Source organism: Plecotus auritus, assembly GCF_963455305.1.
Source record: "Plecotus auritus genome assembly, chromosome: 6".
NCBI lineage: Eukaryota > Metazoa > Chordata > Mammalia > Chiroptera > Vespertilionidae > Plecotus > Plecotus auritus.
Window position 1 is genome coordinate 147109760 of NC_137773.1, and position 14788 is coordinate 147124547.

The following is a 14788-nucleotide window of genomic DNA, read 5'->3' on the forward strand; positions in this document are numbered from 1 at the left end:
CGGACATCTCCAGCGCTGCTGCAGAGCCGGGAGAGGTTCCCACCACTGCTGCTGCGCTTGCCAGCCGTGAGCCCAGCTTCTGGCTGAGTGGCGCTCCCCCTGTGGGAGCACACTGACTACCAGGGGGCAGCTCTTGCGTTGAGTGTTTGCCCCCTGGTGGTCAGTGTGTGTCATAGCGACCGGTTGTTCTGCTGTTTGGTTGATTTGCATATTAGCCTTTTATTATATAGTATAATTTTGGGAAATGCTGGGCTAAAGACTATTAAATGATTTCATTACTCTAAGATATCAGTCTCTAAAAGGAGTCTCAAGTATAAAGTGTTCTGCAGCACATACTTTGGAAAATGCCATTCTTAGCTCTTTTCAGAATTTGCAAACAGTTAATGTTATTCTTTCTCTTAAAAGGTATTAGAGGTCCTGGCCAGTATAACTCAGTTGGTTGGAATGTTGTCCCATACACCAAAGACTGCAGATTCAATTCCTGGTCAGGGCACATACCAGGTTGCAGGTTTGATCCCTTGTTGGGGTGTATGCGGGAGGAAACTGATTGATGTTTCCCTCTCTCTCCCTTCCTCTCTCTCTTTTTTTTTTTTTCTAAATATATTTTATTGATTTTTACAGAGAGGAAGGGAGAGGGATAGAGAGTTAGAAAAATCGATGAGAGAGAAACATCGATCAGCTGCCTCCTGCACACCCCCTACTGGGGATGTGCCTGCAACCAAGGTACATGCCCTTGACCGGAATCGAACCTGGGACCCTTCAATCCGCAGGCCGATGCTCTATCCACTGAGCCAAACCGGTTAGGGCCCTTCCTCTCTCTCTTAAAAAAAAAAATCAATTGAAAAGATAAGGAACAACATGTATAACTTGATCATTCAAAATTCATGACATTATTATTTACAAAGCATTTTGTCATTATGAGTTATACTAGGTAGACCTCCACTGAGATATCCACACAGAGCTTTTGGCTCCTAAAACAGATATCAGTAATAATTTTTTTTACTTACTGATTTGAGAGGGGGGTGGGACAGAAACATCAATTTGTTGTTCCACTTATTTATGCATTTATTGGTTGCTTTTTAAAAAATTTTATTGATTTCAGAGAGGAAGGTAAAAAGAGAGAGAGAGATAGAAACATCAATGATGAGAGGGAATCATTGATTGGCTGCCTCCTGCATGCCCCAACTGGGGATAGAGCCCACAACCCGGGCATGTGATCTTGGCCGGACTCGAACCCAAGACCCTTCAGTCCACAGGCTGATGCTCTATCCGCTGAGCTAAACTGGCTAGGGCTATTGGTTGCTTCTTGTATATGCCCTGACCAGGGAGCTTATCAGAACAACACTCCAACCAATTGAGCTACCCAGCCAGGGCTATCAGTAATAATTCTAGTTCTGTGTCATTAGTCTTTGTGACCAGAAGACCTAAGCATAAATAAGAGGAAAGGTTTGGGGAAGGAGGAGAAGTGTAGAAAAGATAAAGAAGGGAAAGAAAGTCAGCAATCAAAAGGAAAGGTTTATTTGGCGCTGTGGGTCATAATACTGACAAAGAGTTATCAGGGTAATTTGTTCCTTTTTTATCCTGATAGAATCTTTAGTGTCAGAGGAGCATTTGGATGTGGAGAGTAATGCTTTTATTTTGCTTTGTCTGTCTAAATTATTAACCTTTAAGCTATTACAGTATTTACATACTATACCAGTAATAAAAATGTATTTATTGTATAAATGATATTTTTTCAAGCATTTAAACATTGAAAAGTCACTCAAATTGGCTTTTTACAAATATCCTTTAATACCTTAAAGAGCATGCAAAGTACCTCACACAGTGATTTCAAAATTGATTATTGTACTTAAATTAAAAGCCCATTATAAAACTATATCAATATCAGAGATTTAAATGTGTCATTTAAAAAATTATCTCTATTATTCCGTTCCATCTTTTTTTAAAATATATTTTTATTGATTTCAGAGAGGAAGGGAGAGGGAGAGAGAGAGAGAAACATCAATGATGAGAGAGAATCATTGATCAGCTGCTCACTGGGTATTGAGCCTGCAACCCAGGCACGTGCCCTGACTGTGAATCGAACCATGACCTCTTGGTTCATAGGTTGACACTCAACAGTGAGCCACATCTGCCACGCCTGATCCATCTTTTATGTCCTTATTATATTTTTCTTCCCATTATGTTTTATTTTGTTAAATATATTTTTATTGATTTCAGAGAGGAAGGAAGAGGGAGAGAGAGAAAGAAACATCAATGATGAGAAAGAATCATCGATTGGCTGCCTCCCACACGCCCCCACTTGGGATCAAGCCCGCAACTGGGGCATGCACCCTTGACCAGAATCCAACCGGACCCTTCACTCTGCAGGCTGACGCTCTGTCCACTGAGCCAAACCAGCCAGGACCCCATTATGTTTTTATTCACTTAATCTAGAGAGTTAGAGTTCCCCTCTCAGCTTTATGGCATAATGACATACTTAGAATCAGGGGTACAAGACTTGAGAATCACTCAGAAAAACAAAAACAAAAACAACCCCCCCCCCCCCCAAAAAAGAGAATCACTCAGAATGATTCTACTCAAATCGGTTACCTGAATGGACAGGCTCCTTTTTATAGCTAGATCATATCCATTATACAAGAAACTATTTAAATTATTCGCTCCAGCCATTCAGATATGTTTTGTGTGTATGTGTGTGTGTGTGACCTTAGTCATTGTTAAAATGACACTTATTTCCAAGTGACTCACCTTCTCTTTACTATTCAATTAATGTAACTCAGTTTGCAGTTGTTTCTTTTGAGTGGGGCCTGATCTGGTTCAGTTAAATGAAAAACCTAAGGTCTGTTTGATTCACTGCAATTACAAGGTGTTTTTTAGTTGTTTTGTTTTCATTTTAATTATTTTATGTATACAAAACTTCATACTAAAATTTTTTAAATTTCTTTATTGATTAAGGTATTACACGTGTCCTCATTTCCCCATTACCCCCTACTCCCATTCATGCCCCCACATATTAACATTTTTTGGAGAAAAAGTTCTGTTCTGAAAACAAAGGAAATTATATACAAGAAGGTATATTTTCATTTTATATCATAAACTTGATTCTTTTCTCTCTTCTTTGTAATTGTAGCAGGAAGAAGCAGAATGGGAGAGCATAAATGTGCTGTTGATGACGCATGGCTTAAAACCTTTAGTTCTAGTCAAAAGAACAGATCTTAAAGGTAACCAGATCCTACTCTTGCTCCTGATGGTAAAAAGCTGTTTTTTCCTTTAAAATTTTTTTTATCTTAAAAATTTTTGCCTTACCTTTATTTTTACTATTTGTATTCTATTTTTAAAAAAATGTAGATCTCATTGTTTTTGACAAACGGTCATCACAAAGGATGAGACAGAACTTGAAAACGTTGGTGGAAGAAACAGCGCGTCAACAGAACGTGATCCAGGAGCTCATAGAAACTAATCAGCAGCTTAAGTAAGAAAATGGGGGAGGGGGAGCTCTCTTGGATTTTTTGTATCTAGGTAGATGCAAATACAAATATATATTTTTTAAATATATTTTTATTGATATCAGAGAGAGGAAGGGAGAGAGAGATAGAAATATCAATGATGAGAGAGAATCCTTGGTTGGCTGCCTCCTTCATGTCCCCCACAGGGGATTGAGCCTGCAACCCGGGCATGTGCCCTTCACTGGAATTGAACCTGGGACCCTTTAGTCCGCAGGCCGATCTTCTATCCATTGAGCCAAACCAGATAGGGCGCAAATATAAATATTTTTAATAGGTAATCTTTTGTTAATAGCTTAGCAAAGAAATTTTAGAAATTCATTATGTTGTAAGATGAGTAGATTTGGTGATGTGGTTTATGTTTATTACTAAGGAAGGACTTGTGTGTCTATCATTAGAAAAGAACTTCAGCTAGAAAAATGCCGAGCAGTAGATCAGGAACAACGAGCTAATGACTTGGAACAAATAATGGAGAGTGTGAAATCCAAAATTGGTGAATTGGAGGATGAATCCCTAAATAGAGTTTGCCAGCAGCAGAATAAAATGAAAGATCTTCAAAAGGAGCATAAAGCTTTACAGGTACTGAGTTATATATTTTCTTACATGATAGTATAAAACAGCTCATCAAGGTTACAGGTGACTTCCATGTTGCTTAATTCAATGGTCTTTACCTTACCTGGCCTATTACTGTTTCTTCTTGATATTCTCCCCTTCGTTTCTAGAATATTTCCTCATTTGGTTTCCCTCTAACCCCACTGCTGATTCTTCTTATCTCCCTAACCTCTCAGTGTTGGTATTCCCTAGTAGTAATTCCTTAGTCCTTTTCTCTTCCCTATATACTCTAACTCCCTTGGTGATGCTCAGTCTTTCTTAGCACCTAATTTAAATCTATAGTCCAAACCTCTTCCCTTACTTCCTGACTCATTTCCCACTACCCACTTGACATCACTCCTGGATGTCTAATAGGCATCTGGAACTTTACATGTCTACAACTGAGTTCCTGTATTTCCTCTCCAAAACTTTCTTCTTTTAGTCTCCCCTCTGGTCCAAGTCACCTTCATTTATCCTCTGCTTATCTCTTGGCTTTGCTGCTTCTTACCTTTTTTCTTTTTCTTTCCTTTTTTGTTAATCCTCACCCGAGGATACTTTTCCATTGATTTTTAGAGAGAATGGAAGGGAGAGGGAGAGACAGAAAGAGAGAAACATTGATGTGAGAGAGACACATCTATTGGTTGCCTCCCGCACGCGCCCCAACCAGAGCCAGGGATTGAGCCTGTAATTGAGATACATGCCCTTGATGAATCAAACCTGAGACCCTTCAGGTAGGGCCGATGCTCTACCTACTGAGCCAAACCAGCTAGGGATACCCTTGTTTTTTGTTTTTGTTTTTTAACATATTTTTATTGATTTCAGAAAGGAAGGGACAGAGAGAGAGAGAGAGAGAACCATCTATGATGACAGAGAATCATAGATCACTGCCTTCTGCATGCCCCACACAGGGGATGGAGCCTACAACCTGGGCATGTGCCCTGACGGGGAATCAAACCTATGACCTCCTGTTCATAGGTTGATACTCTCAACCACTGAGCCTTGCCTTTTTAATGTGCTCTCAACATAGTAGTTCAATACTCTCTAATGGCTTTCCTTTTTTCTTTAGTGTTAATGGAGATTCTTGGATTCCTTTACTATTATGAAACCTTGAGTGCAAGCAGTTATAAGCCATAATTTCCCTATTGTATACCTATTTTACTTGTTAAATGTTTACATTTATGACAGTGTTTCTGGAGCTAGTACCTATTTAAAAACAGCCTCAGTACTGAAGTTCTTGAATGAAGCAACTTGATAGAAACTGTGAAGATGGCTTTGTGTACAATACTGTTAGAACTGCATGTCCTAGATGTACATATTATAATTGTTGTTTTTTTTAATTTCTTCTAGGCAAAATGTCAGCATTATAAAAGAAAACAAATGGAGCAACAAGAGACTATTGCTTTTTTGCAAAAGGATATCTGTAGATTAACAAAGGAGGAGGAAGAGCGCATTGTCACTCAAAACAGAGTATTTTCTTATCTCTGCAGAAGAGTTCCTCATACCATCTTGGATAGACAGTAATGTTTACTTTATAAATTGATATATGGATAGATTCATCATTTTTTAAAACTGATTTTATCTTGGGAGTGGTTATGTATATCTCTTATAAATTGGGTTCTGCTTTCTTTATAGCAGGATAAAAATCCCCAGGATTTCTAAGCAAAGAAATTAAGCCCAGAGACAGAAAGACAAGTTAGTAATGAGCTGTAATAATCTAGGTGGGAGATAATGAAGGCCTGTGTTAGGGCTAAAAGAGAGATATTGCAGAGATGGACAGAAATTGTCCAGACTGACTGGCTATAGTTGTTGAGAGGAGGAGTCAAAGATTATTAGATTTCAAGTTAGATTTGGGGAATGGAGAGGAAAGATGATGAATTCATTTTTGGACATGTGCCTAAGCACCTTTTGCCAGCTCTGTAGAAGTATCAGGGCTGCAGTTAGAAGGACCAAACTCCAGAGAACTTCCAAATTTCAGATAGACAGAAAAGAGACAGAAGAGAAGTTATGTTTGGGCGTCAGGAGAACCAAGGAACCAGAGTGTTTCAAGGAGAGGGTGGTACGAAGTGTTACATGCTACCTCATCAGTTTATATGTTTACCTTCTTCTTGTCTTATTTGCTCAGAACTCCTATTTGACACATAATAACTCCTCACTAAAAGTTTATTGAAGATAGCAGGTAATAATCACCCAGAATGAATGAAGTTTGCTAAGGAGGAAAAGATAAAAATGGAATGGTAGCTTAAGGGGGAAATGTGGGGATGAGAGGGCTTGTGAAGGATAGAAAGGATGATATGTAAGCTAGTATATGTTGGGATGGGGAAAGGTTGAAAAGAAAGACTAATCCAGAAAGTTATATTAAAAGCACAATTGGTTGAATTAGATCTAAAGGCAGGAGATGGGTAAGTTCCCCAAGATAGAGAAATAGTATGAATTCTTACTTTAAAAAGAATAACATGTGAAAGTATAGTGTTATTTTTCTTTGAGGATTTTATAAATTAAAAAAGCAGTACATGCTTATAAAAATTCAAATAATATAGAAGTGTTTAAAGTAAAATGTTATAGACCTGCCTGTCCCTCCTAATTCCCACACCTTAGAGATAACCACTTTAATCGTTTGGTTTGTGCCCTTCCGAGTGTTTCACAACAGGAGTGCTCTTGGTATTTTGGGTGGGTGGGACAGTTTATTATTGTGTAGGGCTCTCATGCTCATTGATGAAATTTTAATATCTTGCCTTCTCCCCAACCAGTCAGTCTGCAGCCAACTCTGTTCCCTAGATTATAGTATTATCCCCCAGCTAAGAACCTGTGGAGTTCTTTTTCAGTACACATACAAAATCATGTACAATTATTTCTTTAAAAAATAGTAGTGGTATACATTTGGCTATGCAACATTAATTTTTCCCTTAATCCTTATTGGGACATACAAATATACGTTATTTTTCTAATGCTTCACCATTTTCTATAGTATGGATGTGCCATTATTTAACTTTTTCCTTGTTGAAGAATAAATTGTTTCTGTGTTTTCACCTTTCTAAATAATGGTACAATGAGCAACTTTGTTCATCATGACTACAACCTTGGGGCATATATTTCTGTGAGAGCGATTGCTACAGGTAAAACTGTTGGGACAATGAGAATATACATTTAATATGCTGAAATATGTTTGTGGTTATTTTTAAAACTATACTTTGAAAGTAATAATATGATTTAGTATAATACTGGAAAAACCACTTAAATTTTTTATAAACTTGCTAGATTATCTGTACACTTAATCACTGTAATTTGAAATTATGTAGAAAGAATAGTAAATGCTACAATATCACATTTTGAAATAATTTACTTCCTGTTTTCTAGGTTGCTTTGCCTAATTGACTACTATGAATCTAAAATTAGAAAACTTCATAAACAAAGGTACAACTAATCCTGTATTGCAATTTTAAAAGATACTACCCAGTTGTGAATCTCACACCAAAAGTAGTCAGCATTTTGAAACCTAAAATATGCTTTGGAAATCTACCTAATATGTAACTATGAATTTTTAATAAAGATCTTGAAGGCTGTATTTTACTACTTATGTTAAAATCTATTGTTGCATTTATATTAAATATATATATTTATTTCACCAAAATATTGGTTACAGAAGAAATAGGATTTATTTTATATTTTAAAGTATTATAATTTATTCTATTTGATGCCATCAGGCCATCAGATAGATACTGAGTATATTCACAAAGTGATATGATTAGATTAGCTATCTACCAACGTGCATTTTAATTAGTGTGCAGATTTATATGAGCTATAGATAAAATGTCATAGTGAAAAATCAAGCATATAGACTAAAACACAGTTTACCTCTCATTAAAGAAATTAAGGGTAAAGATAAAAATAATAGTCTTCGATTAATCTAAAGTAGCTGAATAATCTAAGGCCAAATAACCTAAAGTGCTTTCATGTACAGTCATTAAAACAGTAGCTATTCTATTTCATTGCTTATAGATGGAACAGTTCTTTTAACAGATATTTATTTGAGCACCTTCTTTGTGCCATGGTCTGGTTTAGGGACTAAGGATACCATGATAAACTAAGCAGATAAATCTCCACTTTGATTAAGCATACATTCTAGTATTCTTAAGAAAAATAACTTTCCAGAAACTTGGCAGGACCAGTGACAGAGCTGTGCTGGTTGCTGATTCCTTCTCCTTGAGACTCTTTCAAAAAGAGAGCAGATGGAGGGAAGAAGGGGAAAAAAGTGAAAGAGGGAGGAAGGAAAGATAAGAAAAGAACAGCTAATGATAGAGTAACTCCTTGCTTCATTCTATTCAGAAAGCAATATTATAAGTAACTTCAGGGACCTCATTTTCAAAAGAAACTTATGTTTTAGATGGTAGGCATGGTGTTAGATTCTACAGAGATAGGACAAAGTTTTAGGTAGGGTCCTTACATTCTAGGATTTTGCAATCTGTTAAGGGAGATAAAATGTCCACTTATACTCTACATTTTTTCATATAGTTTTTTGGTGACATAAAAGTACTAGAAGGAAAAAAAAAGTATACTTTATTTACTCATTCAACAAGTGCTTTTTCATTCACTCTTAGGCTCCATACTCTTCTAGAAAATGAGATATCATGGTGAACAAGACAAAGTTCTGGTTTCCGTTGATCTTATATTTTAATTAAGGTGATAGCAGATAAATACTCTACTATTAGGTAGTAGTACTTAATACCTAATACTATTCTCTGTGAGGACAAGTAAGAAATTTGGCTTAAATTGTAATTCATATTTGGGTTATCAAAATCTTACTGGATTGATTTAATTTTTGTTAGCTAAATCATTTCTTATGGAAAAGATAGATTTTTTTCCATAAGTGTACTGCATCTATTTTTTTCATAGGCAATATAAAGAAGATGAAAGTCAGTCAGAAGACGACGACTACAGCAGTCTTGATGCCTCACCAACTTATAAAGGCCTTCTACTGGTACAGGGACTACATGACTCATAAATACTTTTTTATAAAGTAAAATAATCATGTAGGAAAGTTAACTATTTTTTTATATGAAATATGTTGCAGTCATTACAGAATCAACTAAAGGAATCAAAATTTAAGATTGATGCACTTTTAAGTGAAAAGCTGAATCTCCAAAAAGATTTGGAAACCAGGTGAGAGAAACTTAAGTAATTTTTATGTAACCTTTGAAAAGTAAACACATACTGGAATTTAGAATGTTAAATGAGTCATTCTAGCCCTTTTACTCTAAAACTAATCTTGAGGAAATTCATACTCTCATATTCATTTTAGTCAGTTGTCTGTCATGATGGAAGGAACAAGAACACATAGGTAGGCAAGGGAAGTGAGAAAATAGGAGTCTACATTGAAAAGATAAAACTGGGTAGGAACTCAGAGTTGATTCAGTAGTAGATTCTTATACTAGTAGGTTTCCCATCCCCAAATTCCTTTAGGACATATTATTGCATCTTATCCTTATGTTGTGGGAGAAGAAGAAAATGAAAAGTTTAAATGGTATGCAACAGAAAGGTATACTTATATACAGCATACTACCACAAAAGAATAAGACTCTACATGTGTACAGTGATTAGTAAGGAATGAGACATTTAATTCAACAAATATTTGTTGAACATCTATTATAAGTTAGACACTTTCCTAAGCTCTAGTATAATATAAAGACCAAAACGAATACCTTGTTCTCATAAAGCTTATACTTTAATGGAGAGGGCATTGATACCTATAGTATAAACATCTTATATAAATTTTAACAACCTGCCACATAGTAATATGGAAAAGTATGATTATATAAATAGTAAAAATTTTTTTTTAAATATATTTTATTGATATTTCACAGAGAGGAAGGGAGAGGGATAGAGAGCTAGAAACATCGATGAGAGAGAAACATCGATCAGCTGCCTCCTGCACACCTCCCACTGAGGATGTGCCCGCAACCAAGGTACATGCCCTTGACCGGAATCGAACCCGGGTCCTTTCAGTCCGCAGGCCGACGCTCTATCCACTGAGCCAAACCGGTTTTGGCAATAGTAAAAATTTTAAAACATGCATGGGAATCATGAACAGTGAATTCGGGGTAGTGGTTACTTAAGCAAAAGAGAGGAATGACATTAGTAAGGGACACACATGGAGTGTAAAATATATGTATAATGTTTTAGTTAAGAAGAGATTTGAACCAAATCTGTTAATATTCAATTTTAATATAGTAAAACTATTGTAAAATACTATTTGTTTTACTATTTATTCTTGTCTGTACATTTGAAATATTTCACATAGAAACAAATAATAGGTTTACAATGATAAAAATGGGTAAAAAGTTTTGAGTAGGAAATATAGAGAAGAAATCCAATGACCAATGAACCCTCACTAGCAGTCGTGAGATATTTTAAGAATTTTAATAAGCATATTTGTGACAAGTAACAAAGTATATACTACTATTTATTATTAAATATCCTTACATGTTTATTTAATAAATTGAATATATTCAATATGATTTATTTTCTACAGGCCCACACAGCATGAATTAATACTTTATAAACAACAGGTGAAGAAACTGGAGAAAGCCCTAAAGAAAAGCATCAAGTAATTATATTTTATGAAAGTTACAAATTTATTAGGCTTTTGTATTTTATTACCTCTCATTTTCCCTCATAGTGAGCTTGGCTTAAAATTACCAGGCTGATGGAGGGAAATGACATTAAAAAGGGGTATTTCTGGTTCCACAGTTTAATAACAATTTCTACTGTGTTGGATTTGGCTATATATTCATCTTAAATAGGAACAAGAAAACGAAATTTGCCTAATTTAATAAAGGGCAAGATTTTAACTAGAAAATTGTCTTTGGAAATTGTGGAGGGATTATAAGAGAATCATTGAAATTAGAAATGACAAGCCCCAAATCATAGTGGTAGCCATGACCTGAAGAATATATAGCCTCATCATACTTTAAAAGTACCAGAATGAATGCAGTGATCCATTCATATTCACCATTTGTATCTTTCTTGACTTTGAAAAGCATGTACTCAGAGGAGTTTCAAAAAATTTTTCCTCCAATAGTGGTAATATTTTCTGAAGATTATCTAGGTGTACTCTTTGACTCAAGGGAATGGGACTTAAGGGATTATTGGGATGAAATATTTTGAAAACTATATGAATTAATATATGTATTAGATGTATTAAATCAATTGTATTAGCATAAGTTGATTCAGTTTTTAGTGACAGCTGTATTTCCTTCTGTGGCAACACATGCCACAGTGAAAGGCAAGTATTCTGGATATCCAAGAATTATATATTGAATTAAATAAAATGGTACAGAAGGAAAACTTAAAAAAGAGAGAAGTGAAGGTTTGGAAAAGCTGCATTCATTCATTCAATTAATATTTTTTTCCTTCCTACTATTGCTTGACATTTTGGGTACTTATGATACCTCCTACTATCTGCTTGGCATTCTGGGTACTGGAATTACAGTGGTAAATCAAATAGAAAAGGTTCCTGCTCTCATGGAGATTACACAACGGGAGAAGGCCAGTGAAAATGACAAGACAGTTTTGATATAAAAGTAATAAATGTAAAATAGTGTACGAGTTGCTATTGTGTGAGTTTTGGACATGATCAAAGATGGCAGTAGTGGAGGTGTTGAAAAGTGTTTGGAGTATTAGAATGGATAGATTGTGATGGATTGAATATAGGCAGCTGGGGGGCAGAGGGGAATCAAGACTTCTAAGTTTTAGGCCCGAATAACTAGGTAATTGTTGGTGCATTAACCAAGATGAGAAAATCGGTTGAGAAACAACTAGTAAAAGGAGGCTATAGGGAGGTAATAAGTCAGAGGAGAAAGTGTGGGAGAGGAAAAGCTTTTCATTAGCCCTCTTAGAGTCTCTGTCTGGGCCTGAAAACTAAACTGACAAGGACAGATTAACATGAGAAAAGCATATAGATTTATTGAATATAAGTTTTATATGACATAGGAGCATCCTTAAGGAAATGAAGATCTGAACATGCAGTTGATGAAGAGTGGAAAGTTGTGGAAAAATGTGATAGGACAAAAGAGTATGAGCTAAGGGTAGTAAACTGGGGGAGACTCAGATTCTTCTTGGTGTCCCTCTGTCTTCCTCCTGGTACAGGGAGGGTACCTGTCACAGGAGGGCTTTATGATCTGCTTCAGGAAAGAAGAGGGAGGTCAGAAAGACCTTCCTGCACCTGCCATTTTCAGAGAGGAGGAGGAGAGAGAGATAACAATGATATGAGAGAATCATTGATGGGCTGCCTCCTGCATGCCCTGCACCTGCCATTTTAAAATTCCTTCAGCTTAAAACATTTCTTATGTCAATTTGGCATATTTTGTAGTGCCATATCTTGATCCCCTACAAAGAAATCTTACTGACTTCAAGGCAAGTATAATAGTGAAGACACATACCCACACACATGCATGTATTTATATATACAGCGATAACAGAGTCAGTCCTTATTATTTGCAGATAACATATTTGTGAACTTACCTACCTGCTAAATTTTATTTTTAATCCCAAATCAATATTTGCCACACTTTCATAATCACTCATGGACATGCCCAACACAAACGTTTCCAACTGTTGAACAAGGTGATTTTCTGCCCTCTTGTTTCAGCCCTTATACTGTAAACAAGCATCCTTCTTGTTATCATAGTGCCACTCTTTTTTTTCTTTTTCTTTTTTTTCATTTTTGGGCTTTTTGTTGGTGATTTCTCTGAGATGGCTCCCAAGCCCTCATGTGACAGGTACACTCCCTTTATCAGGAGGAAAGGAGCAACTTTATCTCTGAGGACAGAGGGACACCAAGAAGAATCTGAGTTTCCCCCAGTTTACTACCCTTAGCTCATACTCTTCTTCCATATATACAAGAAGGCTGTGATGTGCCTTACAGAAAAAATACACGCGCTGGGTAAACTTCATTATGGCATGAGTTCTAGTGCTGTTAGCCCTGTCTTTAAACATTCACACACAGTTGAGAAAGTGTGACCAGATGCATGCAGGAACCTGACCTTGTGTTTCCCCTAGGAATAGTGGTTTCATCTTTGCTAATTTAGTGTCTATTGTTTAGTAAGCATATTTGTGACTTTATAGAACATAGCTACCACAAATAGGAATTGACTAAATATGTTTTGTGTTGTTCATTAGGCTCTAGTCTTTAGATTGACTTTTCACTATTAGCCTTTAAAATTATGATTCATAACCAATCCCTGCCATATTTTTCTGCTAAATTTGAAGAAATTATATTTTTTATTAATTTAAATTTAGAATTTAAAAAATGTATTTTTGGTATATGGGACGATGCTTCAACCCACTGAGCCACATTGGCTAGGGCTTAAAAATTTTTTTTTTTTGAGTATCTAGATGTGGAAACAGAATTTGGAATGTTAGATAACTTGCATCACATGGGTGGTACGTAGAAGAAATCAGATCTGTACCCAATCATTCTTACTCCAAAGCACACACACCTAACCACCACACTAATAATTAGAACCAAACAAAACACCCAATGAAAAAAAATTTTTTAAGGTAAAACATTTCAAATTTTTATTTTAAGTGGCAGGGGTAAAATAATTTTCAAACAACTGATGTTGGGAGAAATAATTAAGAATATGATCTGTCAATCCAGTGAATCCTTTCTACATATATAGAAAAAAAGAAACTGTTTCATTACTGAATAAACATTCAACCAGACTGATGTGTGCTGATAGGCAGTCTGCTGGCAAAGACAGAAAGAGATCTCACCCTTTTGTACAACCAGGCAGATACCATCCATTACGTATCTGTGAATTGTCTTTATCCAAAGGAAAAAGAAAACTTTTCATAACCTTAGCCAAGCAAGAAGTTACAATTTAGAGCCAGGAGCCTTCGATAACCTCCAACAGAGACGGAGACAAGGGACAGTCCTCCCTAATGTCCACATTCAGAGAGATGGTTCCAAAGTTTCCAAGGCAGGCATTACAAATTGGCAAGAGGCTTATGTAAATCTTAAAAATTTACATTCTTTTTTAAGAGTAGTTTATTGATTTATAGAGAGAGGAAGGGAGGAGAGAGAAAACATTGTTGCAAGAGTACAACATTGATTGGCACCTCCTGCATGCCCCCTACCAGGGATTGATCTCTCAACCCGGGCATGTGCCCTTGACTGGGAATTGAACCGGCAACCTCCTGGTGCACAGGATGCCCAACTAACTGAACCACAGCATCCTTCTTGTTATCACTCTTTTTTTTTTTTTTTTTTGCATTTTTGTGCTTTTTGTTGGTGATTTCCCTGAAATGGCTTTTTGTTGGTGATTTATATTATTCTTAAAGAGACAGAGACAGGATTTATAGCTACAAGTTTTCCAAAGGAATTACTACAAAAGAAAGAGGGAAAAATCTCTTTCCCTTTTAGAATCAAAGAAGATTGTTTTTTTCCTTTAGATTTGTAGTTACCTTTCAAGTAACCAACCTTCAGTATCAGATAAGGTGATTAATTTAACATGCGGAAACATGGACTCCTCTTGTTTTTTTTTTTTGTTTTTTTTTTTAAATAAATCTTTATTCAGATTATTACAATTATTTCTCCTTTTTCCCCCCATAGCTCCCCTCCACCCCTTTCCCACCCCACCTTCTGCCCTTACCTCCCCCCCACTGTCCTCATCCATAGGTGTATGATTTTTGTCCAT

At 36.0% G+C, this 14788-nt stretch overlaps 1 protein-coding gene across 8 annotated transcripts in view; it reads left to right on the plus strand.

Moving 5' to 3' along the window:
- CEP70 (centrosomal protein 70) overlaps positions 1-14788 on the plus strand; it is a 52507-nt gene that overhangs the window by 15425 nt on the left and 22294 nt on the right. For 7 of the 8 annotated variants that reach the window (XM_080674692.1, XM_080674693.1, XM_080674698.1 and 4 more), the window contains 8 exons: positions 3131-3221; positions 3349-3472; positions 3902-4082; positions 5442-5611; positions 7449-7505; positions 8985-9069; positions 9163-9251; positions 10621-10695. In XM_080674692.1, coding sequence (XP_080530818.1) covers positions 3131-3221; positions 3349-3472; positions 3902-4082; positions 5442-5611; positions 7449-7505; positions 8985-9069; positions 9163-9251; positions 10621-10695 — 872 coding nt within the window. Of the gene's footprint in view, positions 1-3130; positions 3251-3348; positions 3473-3901; positions 4083-5441; positions 5612-7448; positions 7506-8984; positions 9070-9162; positions 9252-10620; positions 10696-14788 lie in introns of all 8 variants that reach the window. The other variant, XM_080674699.1, reaches the window with a different exon arrangement.